At 36.2% G+C, this 17,911-nt stretch overlaps 1 protein-coding gene across 3 annotated transcripts in view; it reads left to right on the top strand.

The window, feature by feature from the left end:
• Positions 1–17,341, top strand: part of LOC136828666 (uncharacterized) — a 67,953-nt gene extending 50,612 nt beyond the window's left edge. For all 3 annotated transcript variants that reach the window (XM_067086732.1, XM_067086742.1, XM_067086753.1), the window contains 4 exons: positions 8,906–9,819; positions 11,367–11,586; positions 15,646–15,745; positions 16,138–17,341. In XM_067086732.1, coding sequence (XP_066942833.1) covers positions 8,906–9,819; positions 11,367–11,586; positions 15,646–15,745; positions 16,138–16,298 — 1,395 coding nt within the window. In that variant the 3' untranslated portion in view covers positions 16,299–17,341. The remainder of the gene's footprint in view (positions 1–8,905; positions 9,820–11,366; positions 11,587–15,645; positions 15,746–16,137) is intronic.
• Positions 17,342–17,911: the final 570 nt, after the last annotated feature.

The raw sequence follows: 17,911 nt of genomic DNA, 5'->3' as shown, positions 1-17,911 counted from the left end.
ATCAAGTAATAATCAAATAGATTCCACAAAATGCAACATAACAAATTCTATCTATTGGCTCACATTACTTGGTCTAACATGCAAAAAATAGATATGACAGCCATTCCCAAACTGGGATCTGCACCTGAGTAATACTTTATTTGCTTCTAAAATTAAAAGCACATACAACTTCAGAAACATTTAAGGATTTATTAACATTCAATTCTAGACCATCAATGTGACTAGATTTTGTGAGTTTAGAGTAAAATAACATGTCCAAACTTTCACTTCCTTTTTGTAATAAAAAATAAAAAAAGAGTACCACTGAATCTTGATGCGAGCACTACTTCAACAGTACTCTTGAAAATTTAAAACCACACTCATTAACCTATTTACTAATGGCAAGCAGACTTTACCCAGTGGTTCAGGTTGATGTAACATTACAGCTAGTCCTACAGATATACACCTCATCAACAAAGAGAGAGCTCTTGTCAAGATAGGACACTTCCTCTACATTGCTGTATATAGTTACCGTAAAAAATGAAACACTAAAGAATTCCCTCCATCTGAATAAAAGGCCTAGAGATGGTGTTTCTTATTTACTATCATGACTCTGCCTGATAAAAATGAATCACCAAATCTAATCATGTACACCCAATAAGAAGAAGTAATGGCAAGTTTGTCCCTTTTTTGCCTATTATAAAAGTGGCAAACTAGGCCAACACTTGTTAAGTATCTCACAATCAAATAAATTATTCTGCTGGGTTTCAAAGAATTCACGAATTCATGGGTTGCAAGAAAAGCTATGGAAAATATAAGAAGTGGCTCTTCTCAACACAGAATGATATATGAACATGTCTTTCCAAACAGCAAACGTATTTTTAAAAATTCAAGAGAGATTCAGAGTCATGACTTTGCTACATTAATTGGATCAGTTATAAGACCCCAATGAGAGTCTTTGGAAAGTGGTTAGGAGGCTTAGTGGGAAAAGTTTGTCCCTTCTTTACCTGTTACTTGAACTGTTGTCGGTTTTTGGGAAATCAGACCAACATTTTTCGAGTATCTCAAGCTCAAAATATTATTCTGTTGGTTTTCAAAGAATTAATCTCAGCCTGCCTCGGATCTTAAAGTTAAATGGCAAGGAGATATATAATGTGAAAATTTCTCTCAGAGAATTTAAAAATGCTCTGTCTTCAACTGAGGCCACTACCCCAGATAAGATACAATGTTATATGAGATGCTGAAGCACCTGCCAGTAATGCCCAGCTCATACTTTTCAAAGTGATGAAGGAGATATGAGAATGATATACTATCTAAAAATGGGAAAAATTGCCATTATTCCAGTTAAAGAAACACCATAATGATGTCTTTTTGTCTGCCCGTTACAGGCCAGTTACTTTAACCAGTTGTGTTTGTAAGTCAATAGAAAAGAGGATAGATTGATTTTTGGCACCTGTGGGCTTAATTTTTCTATCCCACACTCACTACAAAGATTTTACAAACCAAATTTGGTATGACTGTGAATTAAGCCATATCACTAAGTAGTATCAAGGGCTTTCTCAAGATCAAAGAAACCTTAGTACTTTGACAGTGCTTAGAGAAATCCTGTCGAATTTGGTTTGTAAAACCTTTATAGTGGGCGTGAGATAGAAAAATTAAGCCTTAAGGAGCCAAAAATCAAACTACCCTAGTGTTAACCCTCATTTCTATTGACTTACAACTGGGTAGAGAAACTGGCTTGTAACTAACAGATAAAAAGGCATCATTGTGGTTGCTTCTTAACTGGAATGATAATGACAATTTTTCCCACTTTTAGGTAGTATATCAATCTCTCATATCTCCTTTATTATTTTCAAAAGAATGAGCTTAGCATTTCTGGCAGGTGCTTCAGCAACTCATATAATACTGTATCTTTACATGGGTAGTGTCCTCAGTTGAAGACAGAGCATTTTTAAATTCAAGAGAAATTTTTACATTACATATCTTCTTGCCAGTTAACTTTACGATCCGGGGGAGGCTGAGATTCATTAATTCTTTGAAAACCAGAAGAATAATTTTTTGAGCGTAAGATACTCGAAAAATGTTGGTCTGATTTCCCAAGAACCGACAACAGTTCACGCCACTTTTACAACAGGTAAAGAAGAGACAAACTTACCACTACGCTTTCTAACCATTTTCGAAAAGCTCTCATTGGGGTCTTACAACTGATCCAATTAATGTAGCAGAGCCATGACTCCCAGACTCTCTCTTACGTTTTTAAAAATCCGTTTGCTGTTTGGAAAGAGCATGTTCATATATCACTCTGTTGAGAAAAGCCACTTCTTATATTTTCCATAGGACTTTCTTGCAACCCAGGGAAAACTATGTGCTTTATTCCAATATGGAGCTCCAGGTTAGTGACCCCTCTCTTTAGTTTTTGGTATAACTTCTTAAGTGTTTGTCTAGGTTACCCAGTAAAAAAATCGTAAGTTTTAAGATGCAAACTACAAGATTTAAATTCTATGTCCGCGACAAAACTCTAATCTGCAACCCCAACCTTCAGTTTAGGTGGAAATTCAGTAGGATATTTCCAACTAGTTTTAAGTGGAATGGGAGGTGGTCATTTCCATTTAAATATCCATCAACTAGACCAGGGCCGTCCAAGTTGTTTAGTCTGAGGGCCACTCTTGAAAGCAAAAAGTCATGCGGGCCACCTGCGTGTATGTATGTATATGTATGTGTGTATATATATATATGTATGTGTGTATATATATATATATATATATATATATATATATATATATATATATATATATATATATATATATATATATATATATATATATATATATATCAGAATTTAGGAATAAGAAATTGACAAGGACTTATTTCAGAGAAATCCAAAGAAATACATCTTAAAGAAGGCAAACATGAGTTTATTTACATATGCCAAATCTTAATCCAAATAAAGTTAAATTTGGTGGGAGTGCTGATAATAGCTTGACTTTATTATTTTGGAAAACTCAGGGTAAAAATCAGTGAGGGCACATCTTAATTCGGACTCAAGATTTACGTCACCAATTAAGGATCGTAATGTTGACTTTAATAACTTCATGAATGAAAATGTGATCTCACAGAGCCAGGTTGAACCAAACATTGATAATACTTTCGAGACATATTCAGAAATGTGTGGGTAATCATGTGAGCAGCATATTTGTCCAAAAACCGAATTACACATCTAGGTGGACAGAATTAGTTTTCATTTCAATTAATTCTTGAAACAAAGGTATATTGATTTTGCATACAGCTGACAATTTACACACATCTCTATAAATGTGGTGAATGTAAAAATCTGAAGCAAAATTCATACTGATCAAAGTCTTCCTCCTCCTCCTCCGTCTTCCTCCTCTAGATGAATATTGAAGATATTTCCATGAACACTATATACTTGCATATATTGTGCCATTGTAGTTTTCGTTTTTTATTTTATCTAAAATACTCTTTATATTCGCATTAGCGTTCATATTCCCCGACACTTCAATGACACATTGGTAATGAAGACCTGCATATCGATCACCCTTATTTCCTTTGTGCATATGACCATTCTAATTCCGATGAAAAAAAAAGAAGAGAAGGAAATTGTGATCTCGGCTCTTTAACTTTCATGGAAAAAGGATGGCTACAGAATAAGAATGTTAAACGGAGCCCGGTTACTAGTTCAGAGTTTTATATGATGATTTTGTTATTTTTTAACAAATCGCTCCGTTTGAAAATATGGTATAACACACAACAGACGCCAATGAAACTTTTCTTTGTAGTTGTTGATTTTGCAAGTAATATTTCTTTTATTCAGGATAAGCGGTAAATCTAATCATTATGATATGAAAAAAGAGAAATATACTTTTACTTATTTTTCACTAGCGGACCACTTTCAAAACAAAACAGGCCACTTTTGGCTCACGGGCATGGGGTTGGGCGGCCCTGAACTAGACCATAAAAATATATGTATAGTGGGAGAGCAAAAGCTCAAGTCTATAGGGGACAAGTGGTTACCATAGCTATTATGAAAAGTCACTGACCTATAACCATACAGTCAGTGTACTGAATTACTGCTGATTTCAATACATCACCAGCCCACAGATGATTATGAGCTTTACAATCAACAAGCAGTATGAATAAAGGGGGAAGCCGGATTACTAAATTCTGAACATCATTTTCACTGAAGCTAAACCTGGGAGGATGGTATAAATAGCACAGTCAACTGTCTACAATTCATTTATAGGCCCCACTTGCAAATATAGAATGCACAATAATTACTGCAACACAATGAGCACAGTCACAAAAAGAAGAGTGAAAGGTGGCATAATTTAATTCAGGATCGAAAGAATAATTGCCTACCATGCTCTCCTATAATCACACAATTGGTAGTTTATGATCATAAAGCACAATCTTGAGCTGTTCTACTCTAGCTCTGACCTTTGCAGCTCCATTGCAAAGTGTATGGTTTAATTCAAATCATTACTTGGAGTGTTTGCCAAACATATTGGCTCTGGACGCGGAAACTTATCAGACACAAGAACTTTGGTTTAACCTCTTCCCCTTTGCTGGAAGAGAATCTCAAGGAATGTGATAAATAAAGGGTTTTAGCATCTTTGGGTAATGTTGTCTTATTGCCTATTATCGGGAAAACACAAAACCTTCCTCACATTTTGGTTTTCTTTGTCGAGATGAAACAGGTTTTGCAGGACCGGACTTAACTGCTTGTGGTATCCCCCCCAGTTTGTAAGTAGTAATTCAGCTGCAAAACATTCTATTGGGATATGGTAATCCTCCTCCTTCCTCGTGTCAGTCAGGTTGGGTAATGAGCCTGACATACTTGAGAAGGATTCAGTTGTAGGAGGAGACCCAGGCTTAGAGATTATTTCAGATGCAGCAGAAAAACTAGGCTTAGAGACTGACACTGACCCTATAATTAAAATCCCAGAAAGGTGATAGATTCAGATAAGGGATCTTCCTTCCTTACATTCTGGTAGTCTGTGGAACCAGATTTGAAGCAACTAAAAGTTTTTCCAAGTTCTTGATAGCCAAGATATGTCAGTTCCATCAGCTTTTGTTTGGCACTACCTATACCCATACACTTAAGTGTTGCTATTTCAAGGGCATCCTGTTAAAATTGATATGAAGGGTAAATTTTTGAAATTGTGAAATGACCATTATTTACTGTGAATACAAGACTGTCAGTAGGACACTGACCCACAAGATTTTGACCAGACATACCATTTCTGTTTGCTTTGACACTTTATAGGTCAATGTGGTCATATTCATAACATCGAAGCATTGTCTAGAACTACTTTTAATTCTACTAGCGTTGATGGGCAGCTGTCCAATGGTTATTAGTTAAAACAAATTTTTTATTAGAAATCCAATAAGATGTCATTTCTTAACTGAATCAATGTGAGAAGCATATTTAAAATTTCTTCCACCGAGAAGACGTAAAGGCCTTTGCTGAATACTACTTTTTAGAGGCTGAAGAATCTGTGTGGATAACTATGAATGTGTTTCCATTTTGGGAAGGTTTGAAGCAGTCGGTAAAGCTAACTGTGTTTCATTACCAACCATGACTGTTCTTACCATGGCATTTAATGTTCCGGAGTGGGATGTTGCCAAGCTCCCTTTGATGACATCCAGGGACTGTTATGATACTCGACTATAGTTTTTTTATGAGAAGCAGCATGGCTTGTTAAATTTGAGCACTACTTGCGTCAACTGAGTCAGACACACCCATTAGATAAGGATGAAATCACATTCCTCATCCAGGACACTACCAAAAGAGAGGCACAGGTACAAGCAAAATCCGCCTGTTTGGACCAAAACCATTTGGACATAATCATACTCCTTTCCTGTACTGATGGACTTCCAGACCAAAGTTGCAAGTCTTAACCGAAAGCCCGGTCCCCTTGGATTCCAATGAGCCAACCCTTCTGGACAGTTCTGCCAAAAGAATCCAAGCTATCTTACACTGAGTAACATCATCTGGAACTCTCACAACTAGTTTTGAAAACAAACCCCTTCCCAGCTATGATGCCTTCGCAGACTCATATAAGCAGTAAATTTAAATATATGTGGAAATGTCCATACTACTTACATCAAAGTACCTGTTATCAGCACTTGAAAGTAATAGTCATAGTAGTTGTAAAGTGGAAGAAAACCAGTAAAATGAAGTAGATTGAAGTAATAATGTGACAGAAATACAGAGCAAAAGAACAGATGTAGATTCAAACTATGCCAATCTATTTTTTCTTAGTTCAAACGCCCTCTCGAACATTATAAAGCTTCATTCAACATAGTACATTCTGTGTTGAATCCATGTAAATTCAACAAGGGAGTCTCTAATTCAAAAGGACCTTTGGAAATTTCAATCAAAGAGCATGGGCGATGGGGCCGAGTTGTTGCACTGCTCACACTTCTAAGTTTGTGGACTGCTTCTGGTCTAACGCCCATCAGTCAAATAGTATCTGTTGGTCTTCAGAAAAAAAAAGTTGGGTTAGAAACTTCATACCTAAAATTTGCTGAAAAAACCGAAACAAGGGACACTTTTGTCTCCACCCCGAATCAAAGGAGAAATGGCAAAGAACAAAAAATTTACTTATACACATGCATACATACACACACACACACACACGTTTTATTAGTATTTCCTTCCTTGCCAGTCTCATAAATTTTTCACGTTTTTTAGAATCCTCTTCTTTAAGATAGAAACATCATAATATATGCTTCCAGTTAAGATTTTTTTCTTCTGAATTTTTAGCTTGTGTATTATTTCCCTTAGAATTTATAATTGGCTGTGTTAGTTGAATATAATTTTACGTGTTTTGGTTAGCTACTATTTTATATGTAAATGTTTTGGATGGGTCATCAAATCAATGACTTCAAGTTGTTATTTTTTCCTGGTATTCATTGCCATTCTCTCTTGCAATATTCAGAGTTCTGTATTGTACATGTAGCTGGAAAGATCTTAGATTTTGCGTGATGGTTTTACCACAGTCTACATACAGTATTATGGTGTTCTACAACTCCAATGGGCTGCGTGCTCTTTAGGTTTACAGTATTCACCTTCAGGATCAATTTGGCATTTTTTCCAAAACTCGACCAGTTTTTACACCGGAGGGGTTTGGGAATAGAAGGTTAAAGTTCTCTAATTTGTCCCAAATATTTTAATTTTTACAGATAAATTTTGTAAAACAAACTCAATTTTCGCCACAATTATTTATATCTTTTATTTGTTTTACCTGTGATGGTGTGTCTGACATTTTTGTACACATTTATTTCAAGCAGAGGTAATTTTTTATTGCTGAACTGCAGTTACTTCTAATAAACTCATTTTTTACTATCTAAAGCACATTTCTTTGACGGTCATCGTTGTAAAATATAGTGGCGAACGGTGGGGTCAGGCATATTTTTTTTTTCCGTATTGTTGTTTCATTAGTCCTACGTGAATGACTCGTTTGAAGTGCAAGACTCATCAAAATCCTCCATTTCTATTCAGCCGTCGTCAATATGCATTAATTTTTTTCGTCATGGAAAGTAAGTTAACTAAATTCGTTCCGGTGTTTTCCTATGCTTACCATGAAGCTACATTTAAAGGCTGGCTGCCCACTCCTAACGGGGCTGTCTTATAGTTTATACTTAGATACAGCGAATCCTCCTGGTGCCTTAGGGGTCGTCAGTCCTTCGAGATACCACCCAGCACTAGGAGCAAAGTTTGACCTCGGACTTTCAACTCGCTCTAAGAGCGAGATGGCATACTGTCCAACTTTCCCTTCTTTCATGTTCTCAAGAGTGACCAGAAATGTATTCAAAACCATGCAAGGGTCATAATTAAAGGGAACCCTGAAGGGTACGAAGCGAGAAAGCCCAGCTATTTTAATTTAGAACAAATACTTAACGCCAAGGTATGAGCCACATCTAAGTATGTGCTCCCTGAAGCCTCCAATCCCACGGCAAGGTACTAAGTGTCCGAAGGGAAGGGGATTGCAAAATAAACATACAAAATATACGTATCTAATCACACACACAATTTTTTCAGAAAACTTAAAAATGAACATAAATATCAAGAACCTGCATCGCTCTTGATCTAGAGTCTATTCTCACATTGTCGTAATCTAGATTCTAGGTCAAAACTGTATGCTGTAGTACCAAGGATCCGCACTACTCTGAGGTTTCGTCTATCCTTCTTTTGTGTGTGCAAGCGTGTGGTAAGGCAGACATGCGCTCATGTTTGGTTATATATATATATATATATATATATATATATATATATATATATATATATATATATATATATATATATATATATATATATATATATATATATATATATATATATTGTGTGTGTGTGCGTATGTGTGTAAATATGAATTTTTGTCACTTACACACCCTTGACCCTCCTTTATTCAATAATATTGAGCCACAAATATCATTAATATCAACTTCACTATAATTCACACCCGAAGGGAATTATAATTGATAAACGTTTCTGCGTTGGTCACGATTCGAACCTGGGCCTTTGCTTTCCTAAGGGAATTAAAATTGATAAATGCTTCTGCGCCGGCCACTGAATGAAACCTGGGACTTTGGTTTCGGCTGTCATTGTCTATTGTCGTTTCTAAACTCAACCAACGTCCAGGTCTGGACGGTGGCCTCAGCAGAAGCACTTGTATAAATTATTCTTAAGCTTAAATATTAGTGTCTTAATCACACTGTTTACAATGGGTGCAAGTGCATCAGTTGTGTTGAATGGAGAGAGAGAGAGAGAGAGAGAGAGAGAGAGAGAGAGAGAGAGAGAGAGAGAGAGAGAGAGAGAGAGAGAGAGAGAGAGAGCCAAGCTTCAACAATGAATTCAAACTGGCAACAACTCTTCTTACATGTATTACTTTCGCTTCAACAGGGTCAGCTCGATGAGAAAACACCCTTCATAGGCGAGAGATTAAATGTGCTCATCATAGGCAAAGATTCTGTGTCAAGAAATAACCTACTGAGACATATGCCCAATACTTACGAATACATTACCAAGACCCTAGGTGGGATAGACTTCAAAGGATTTAACAAAATAGGAGACAACACCTTCCCAAACGTTTTTCCCATGATGACGGGAATCCCAGCTCATGAAATGGGTAATGGCAGTTGCAGCAGAGTAAAGAAACAGAAATTAGACGACTGTCCCTTTACCTGGAAATTATACAACCAGAACAGTTATGTCACTTTTTACTTGGAAGACGCCCCTTGGATGGGAACCTTTCGATACACAAGGACAGGATTTGTCGAACAGCCTACAGATATCTACAACAGTCCTTATGCTTACATATCCGATGGGTTAATAGGGCATTCTGCTACTTTTAGAGGGCAAAATGGTAAGATATGTCAAGGAGGAAAGCTCACTTCAGAGGTTCTACTTGACTACAACTTCAAAATATGTAAAGCTCTACACGATAAAGTCCCATACTTTGGTTTTCTATGGGATGCGGCTCTGACACATGATAACCTTGGCATGGCTTCAGCATCAGATCAATGTACATTAAAAGCACTGCAGGATCTCAAAATGGAGGGGTTTCTAGACAACACGTTCCTTATCTTCATGAGCGACCATGGCATTCGATACGGGGGTATCAGGTCGACCTACGCTGGAATGCTCGAAGAGAGGCTTCCTTTTCTGATCTTGGTGCCGCCTCCACGGTTCAAGGACAAGTACCGCCAGGCATATGCAAATCTGCTGGTCAACTCCCGGAGACTGACTTCAAACCTGGATGTTCATGGGACTCTCGTAGACTTAGCCAGTTATGGATACCTTAATCCAGAGAACAGGTAATATCTGTTTGCAAAGCATGTATATTAATTCTCAACCATGCCTTGTCTATTCATAACCGTTTGTTCTATGTGAATATTTTTCTATAATGCACAGTGTTAAATCAGCTTATTTTTCTAACTGTGAATACTGATCTCGTATACGTTTACTTAACGTTTGCTTCTTTTCACTCTTCATACGGTAATACTAAACTGTGAACTCTTTTGCATTTAAGTGTTGATTTTTAATGACAGGTAGAAGTAATTTGCTAAAGGGTAAAAATACCTGCCTAACTGAAAGGTAAAAAACCTTGTGCCTCTGCTTGTCTGTACAAAACTGGAATAAAAAAAGAACTGCTTTTACATTTGAAAATGCAGCACCTGCACCACTACACAAAAAGGAGATAATTAGACTTCTGAAGTATGAGGAATCTTACATGTTGTCATGGACTGTGTCAGCTAAAATAATCAGCGTACCCTGTACACTACAACTTTAATTCTTAAGTGATGTGATAGACTTAATTCTCAGAACTTTAATGTTGTAATTTACAATTCACGGTGATAAACTACGCAGTCTTCAAACCAGGAAAATCATGAATAGCCTATACCATTAACAACATCATTTATATCCTAAGTGTATACAACAATATGCACAAATCTCTTAAGTTTTCTTGATAATTATCTTTATGCAAATCCATAATGACAGCAGGTAATGCTCAACAAATCTTAAAGTCTGTGACAATTAGTGTCGACTACTGTTCTCCATATGAATCATAAGTAACAGTATATTTATGAGTGATCATGACCAACAATCATTTATCTGATGACCACTGACAATCGCCAATATATCTAAAATAAAATGCTCATAATTTGTTGATAATACTGATCATTTTAATGTAATCGCCAACTACCTTCGCTTTACCTATCATCATCAGTTCCAATTTGAGAGCTTAAGTTGCCATGGGAACTTAATAAACACCGCAGAGTTCAGGAACTTCCTTGAAAACTCAAATAAACCCCATGTTTTAAAAGGGAGATGTTGGATAAGTGTGCATACGACTGGTACTTTCTGTAGACGGATGGTTTCTTTTACTTTGATTTCCTTCACTATTACTGTGGTGTTCTGAGTTTAGTACGAAGTTGATAATGACTCTGCTAGTGCATTAATTTTGTGACGCCCATGTTAGAGAGAGAGAGAGAGAGAGAGAGAGAGAGAGAGAGAGAGAGAGAGAGAGAGAGAGAGAGAGAGAGAGAGAGAGAGCCGTATCACGCTAATAATTCTTAGTGTGAAACTAGAAGATTTATAAATTTCTTCAAAATCTGTGATGGTCAATTTTCCATGTAAAATTCATTACCCCCAAAACATGTAGAATTCCCAGCCGATTTACCAGTTGTCTTCAACTTAGGTATATAAAAGCTCCTGGGGTTTGTGCACTGCTGTTTTGTTCTCCTAGGTCTCAGACATTAACAGGTCCTTTTGAATTCATTGACTATAACTTTAATGACAACCATCTTCTCCCATAATGCAACTGGGTAACTTTCATCAGAGACATTTTTCTTTCTAACAGTTTTGTGGGAGAAAAATATGGCCAAAGCCTCTTCAAGGTGGTACCTTTAAACAGAACCTGTGATGATTTGGCAATTCTACCTCATTTATGTACGTGTCAGAATTCAACAGAGGCTGACTCCAATGATCCTCATTTATGGAATGCAGCCAACCATACGATATCACAGATAAACGAAGGACTGGCTAAGTTCATTGACTGTGTCCAACTAACGCTAGACAAGGTAATGTTTCCTGGAAGACAATTTTCTTCACACGATGAGAAGCAATATATATGTCTATATGAACGTGTATCTATTGTTTCCATTGTGTCCTCTTAGACATGTATTATTTCTGTAGCCTAGTTTTATGTATGCATAAAATAATCATGTTACTATGTTCTAATGGGTTACAGGAAATTGGTCATTTCTTCTTATAATTATGTCACAAATCAATAAGGCATGTACTTAAGTGTAAAAGAAATTAACATAATTGTTACCTACTAAGGTATTCAGAGCCAATGAAACGCGTTTTTTCGGCAACACCTTTTTATCAAAGCATGTGATAAAAGTGAAAGTTGGAAAGTGTATATTAACCCTACATAATTTTTGCAAGTATTATTTATTACCTAAGTTCGATTGTTCTGATACTAATCAGAGTAAATGTGTGCTTCCTATGCCAGAGCCATCAAAATCGCAGGTAAGGGTTTTGAACACAATAGTGACGTAAACCTATGACGTCATGACGCTCTAACCACAGTGAAGAGAAGTTTTTATATGGGGAAAACGCCTCTTTACTGTGGCTCTGCCCACTTACTGATGACATATTCACTAATTGATATTAGTACCCAGGGCCAAGAGAAAGAGAAGGTTACTCACTTCCCGCCAAATCCCCCATGTAGGCAGAGATTGGTCTACCTCCTTATTGCATCAGCTGGCGAATTGCCGTAATGAGCAGATACCTCTACGATACGTCATCGCCTACGTAGTTACCCCAGGTGGGAGGCGACTCCACCCAATTAGGTAGACCTTGTCTCTCTTGGCCTTGTTAGTACCCATCCTAGGCTTCAGCGATTATCATTGATGGAGAGCTGGATTGGTCATCGTCCCCTTGATTGCATTATCATTCTCAATATTATTATTATTATTATTATTATTATTATTATTATTATTATTATTATTATTATTATTATTATTATTATTATTATTATTATTATTATGTGGAGGTTTCATCGCAGCTTCCACAGCAGTTATTGGGACTAAGTTGTTAGCTTGGAATTCTTTCATTTTCTTGATATTCGTATTGTCTCTACTTTACAAATAATTCATTTTATGTAATTCATCCACATAATGAACGAGTCTAGATGCACGTCTATTCAGGGCAAGAATACAAAAAGACAATCCGTTTTGTTTTGCCACAGGTTTCGACACTATAGCCTTCTATTTGCAGCAAGTCAGGAGCGGTTACTAGAAGTAGAATTCAAATGAAAAGCAATGATACCTCATTTCCCTCAATTTTTAGAGGTGTAGCGGTCAATGCCATTGTTTTATTTCAGTTAGTGTATCCCATTGCTATTTTTCTTAGTTTTTTTTTTTATTTATACCATACAGCACCCTAAACAGCACTCGTATACTCGCTGCAAATAAAAGGTAATGGTAATGGTAGGAGTTAAGACTTTGAGGGCAAGCTATTATTTACCTACTTAATATCAATCAAAAGTAACACGATTTATATTGATATGTATGACAAGGAAAATATATTGAAATCAGATTGAATGAGGAACACTTTGTTATAATCATTGTGTTTTAATATGCATGTTTTAGACGTACAAATAAAACGTCTAACACTATACTTAATTTATTTACAAAGTGTCTTCACCGTCACTCTCGAGGAAGACGTCATCATCTCCGTCCTCATCGTCGCTAGCCACGTCAGCTCCTGCCTACATTATTGGGGTGGCAAAGTAACTATTACCCACCATAGAATAATGACCTATTCACGCTATAGTAAATCTTGCCACGGGTCTTCCCGCTTGTACACAAAGTGGCAAGCCGTAGCACAAAAGCAGTCTTGCAAGCACGGGGATAATTCCATATCCGCCTGGCCATTATCGAATCTGTCGAAGCCTAGAACACTGTTTAAGCATATCCATTCACCGCCTGCCTGGTGGATGGGAGGAGTCTCATGACGTCATATATTTACGTTACGAATTGTTTTAGGATCCTTGTCTATGATTTACTCGATTCCGGCATCGGCGACTTCATTTTACCCTATAAATATCAAAACTATCGAACTTAGGTGCTAAATAATACTTGCAAAATTAGGTAAGGTTATAAAATATACACTTACCAACTTTCACCTTTATTCGATGCTTTGATAAAAAGTTGTTGCCCAAAAACCGTGTTTCATCGGCTCTGAATCCCTTAGCAGGATAATTATACCCAAGAACCATTTACCACTATGGAGAAGCAATAGTGATGTTCCTCAAGAGTCCTGTTCTATCAGTTTTTTTTATTTATCTCTCCATTAAAATAGCCCCACTGTACTCAACAATTTGGGTGTGCAAGTTATTTCTGACTTCACTTGGATAGATCACAAAATCTTAATTATAAATCTACTTCTAAAATATTGGCGTGCTGTTTTGATGCCTGGTTTTTTTTCATCCCAATTATAAAATCTTTATATTTTTCTCTTGCATGTCAAATTTAAAGAATTGCTTACATATGTGTTTTGAAGAATTTTATGACTTTCTCCTCGATGGGAATACCAAGGGTAATGCACTGATGTTGCTCATAAATCTTCTTTAATTCCTTTTTCTCTACTGCAGGATGGATTGCCTTTAACAGCTTTTAGTTTCTATTTCAGTAACTGTTCCACTCAGTTCAAAGGGAAGATTCTTTGTATTAAAGGGCGAGCGTAATGTACCTGGGGAACTTTTTATCTTTGATTGTTTTACCCTAAATGTATACCCATCGCCTGAAAACAAAAATATTATGATGTTAGTTTTAATTTTATTCGCATTTTTCCTACAGTCCTCTGTCATATGCTGAAAACATGCAAACTACCCTTGTCCGCTATGGTTACGTTACTATCCGATTTTAGATAAAAGAAACAAATCAGTTAACAGACGTAAGTCCATAATTATCATGTTATGATAATTTGTTGGGACTGCGTCTAAATTCTTTACCAACTTATCAACTTGGTGAGGTTCCCAAGACCAGGTAGTTGACCCAAGTGAAAATAATTTTTATTAAGAATTAAGGATAGCAATAACACTACATCTGAGATTACTTTATATTACCAAACGAAAATTCTCTTATCTTTACATATGTAGACCATTCGTATAAGATTTTATACAATTTAATACAAAACCCAACCATCCATACCGACCCACCATAGCTTTAGGGCTCCGTTCATGGAGTTCACATTTTACTACATAGATTCGTGCATGTACAAAGTTTGCGCTCACTACCCTCTACAAAAGAGTTTTTCCTAACACTTCATTCAACGAATAGAGTATATGCAAACTGACAATTGTATATGCACACATAGATAATTTCCAATTAACCAATCTCCTCCAATCAAAGCTTACACTTATAGCAAGTAGCATCTCTTACATTGGTCACCCAAAAAGAAATAAGTAATGCTTCCTTAAGTCTATTGCACATATGGAATGTCTATATACTTTTCCATTTACAGTCAAGGCAAGTAGCATCTCTTACACTGGTTACCAAAAAATAAATGTGGTGCTTTCAAAAGTCTATTGCACATAAGGGGTGTCTATATACTTTTCCCTTAATCCTCGAAAAATTCATTGCACTATGAAAACGCAAAATGAAAGTGAGGGGCACAAAATAAGAAAGGGTGGGACAATGTGTTAAGAGTTAGTTTGCTCAAAACAAAAGTACGCACAAGGAACTGCCAACAAGGCACTGGAAGAAATACCCAGTGCTTAACTAAACATGAATCTTCGAGTCATATAACAACGAAAAACACTGGAACATGGAAATAAAAAGGACGAAATAGATTTCAGTGTATGTCCCACTCAACAATATAAGAAAAAAAAGAAAAAAGAATTACAATATATCATGCTTCTTTTAGATGTAATGACGTCATATATTGGTTACTAGCGGATATCTTTCTTTCTTTCTTGGCCAAGAGACGAGTCCTAATATCTATGATTTTTTCGATCCTTTCATATCTAAATCATTGTTACTTTGTTAATGAAATGTAAAAATAACCCAAGATCGATATCAGCGGACATGTTTTGTTTTAAGTTCTTTTCCTTTATCAATTTTCTATAGGTCCTTAGTGGAAGAGTTAGCACTGCCAACAAAAACACCAAACCAAGTATTTCTGAGTCAGTAATAACAAAATATACAATAATATTCTCTGCTAAGCCAAGTAAGTATTATTTCTGTATAGTACATATTTTTATAATCAGAACATTATGCCGATATAGTGAATATTAACATCTGTGTGGCCAATCCATTTGGCATAACAACGGGTAATGTGGGTCTTCTTGCACTGGAGCCATTCTATGTAAGTTACAATCTACTTCCGTTATGATTTTTAATTTTACCACTTCAGACTTTACTACTTCTACCACTTGCTTATAACGAATGCCACAAAAGTTGAAACTATATCTCAGGTTTAATTTCTTTATTCATTAGATTAATCTGAGCCACATTAATCATGACACAGCCCTCTCTAGTGATTTACAAATGTTAATCCTTTTCGTATTGCAGTTTTACATAAACAATGAAACAGTCCAATTTCTGTTATGAACATTTCAGGTGGAGCCCTTCTGGAGAGTTCCGTCTTACATGACAACGGCAATTACAAGGTGCTTTCGGATGTTTCAAGGATTAACGTTTACGGCAACCAAAGTCATTGTATCAAGGACTTTATCTACAGAAAATATTGTTATTGTAAGGACCTACTTCAGCAATCATAACCACGCGTTTGAAGAGAAAAATCGCCTCCCTTATTGTTCCGCACAGAAGAAATTTGCCCTAACCAATCGAAAGATACGGAGGCTGCAAGGAAATCAAACTTCAAAGAGATAGTGCAAAAGTAATTGTATGTTAATCAACGCCCAACCTTAGGAAAAGTTACTTTTGTTACAGAATATAAATTTTCACCTTGTCTCCAATGGCCTTGCCATTTAAATGCAAATGTAATCTTGTTTTCACAAAGACAAGTAAAAACTGTAATCTCAAAACGATTGGATTTGCTTTCTTTGTGATAACAATTCGTGTCACTGAAGCAGAGAACAAAATGTAAAACTCTAATTGTATCACTCGCCCATGGTAGCCCAGAGATAAAGGCGTGACACATGAAAATCTTACTCGACCGTGAAATATTTTATCTAAATAGCTTATTTACTCATTCTTTTAATTATTCATTCAATATTCCAGAGCCCTAATTCACTCAGCGACATATATCCCAATTGCATCCAAAATTCGTATATCACCTTGAAAGATCCGTTAAATGACGTGTTACCAGTAATTTTTTGCGACTCACGTTAAAAAAATTCCTGTTATTTGCTTTAAACATTTTATTCATTGTTTATTAAACACTTCTCTCCTCCCAGGGTTCCTAAATAGTAAATGATACAGCCGAAATCAAATAATGGCCATCTGGTTTCCCAAAATCGTTTCTGCTATCTGAATTTGTAGTCATATATAACCAATTCCAAAGACAAGCACTGGTAACAAAATGATATGTTAAGAGACACTTTATCACTGAGCGCTATTCTTAGTTGTTATCACACTCCAAAATAGTAATTGGTGATTTCTACTTAAAAGAAAGACGATGTTTCTTTCTCATGTGCATCAGAGGAATACAAGTAGAGAAAATTGATTTTCACTGATATAACAATTCTCCTGACGATCTGCTGCTATAAAATAACTCTATCAGAATGTGTACATCTATTCATGCTCTAATTCATGACGAACATGTAAACGACTTGATAAATCAACCTTTCGCGGTTTTGAATCACTAGTGTTAATCATTCACGATCCGAAGAAGCATTTTCAAGAGAACAACAAGAACAATCATTGATGACCACATTACTACTAAGCCAGAAATCGTATGAATCAACTGCTGATTTACACGGCATTTAATAATTATAAATAAATTTCTCTAATAATCCTCCGATTTCTTCCGAAAAGTTAGCTAGGGTTAAGATTATGCTTGTCACATACCAGCACAGGGCTTCGCTTAAGGATGTTGGAGGGAATAAGACACCAGGTTTAGGCCTAAGGACACGACCTGTTCTAGGTGAATAAGTAATCGACAAGATTGCTTCCATGGCGACAAACCTTCATGAATATTCAACAAGTTGATGATGTGGAGAGATTACCCTAAGAATTTTGTATTCTACTTTCATCAAAATCCGTTCATCCGTTCTTTTCATATCCTCCTAAACGATACGTAAACAGACAGAAATACATCGATGGAACATAATCTCCTATTTGCCTGAAAGTGCAAATAATGGATGTTGCTAAAAAAATGATGCTTACTAAGCAGAAACCTCAGCAGCAATGAATGATTTAGTTTAGGAAT

This window comes from Macrobrachium rosenbergii, chromosome 3 (assembly GCF_040412425.1).
Source record: "Macrobrachium rosenbergii isolate ZJJX-2024 chromosome 3, ASM4041242v1, whole genome shotgun sequence".
In the NCBI taxonomy this organism is placed as follows: Eukaryota; Metazoa; Arthropoda; class Malacostraca; order Decapoda; family Palaemonidae; genus Macrobrachium; species Macrobrachium rosenbergii.
This window is presented reverse-complemented; position numbering and strand designations above follow the sequence as displayed.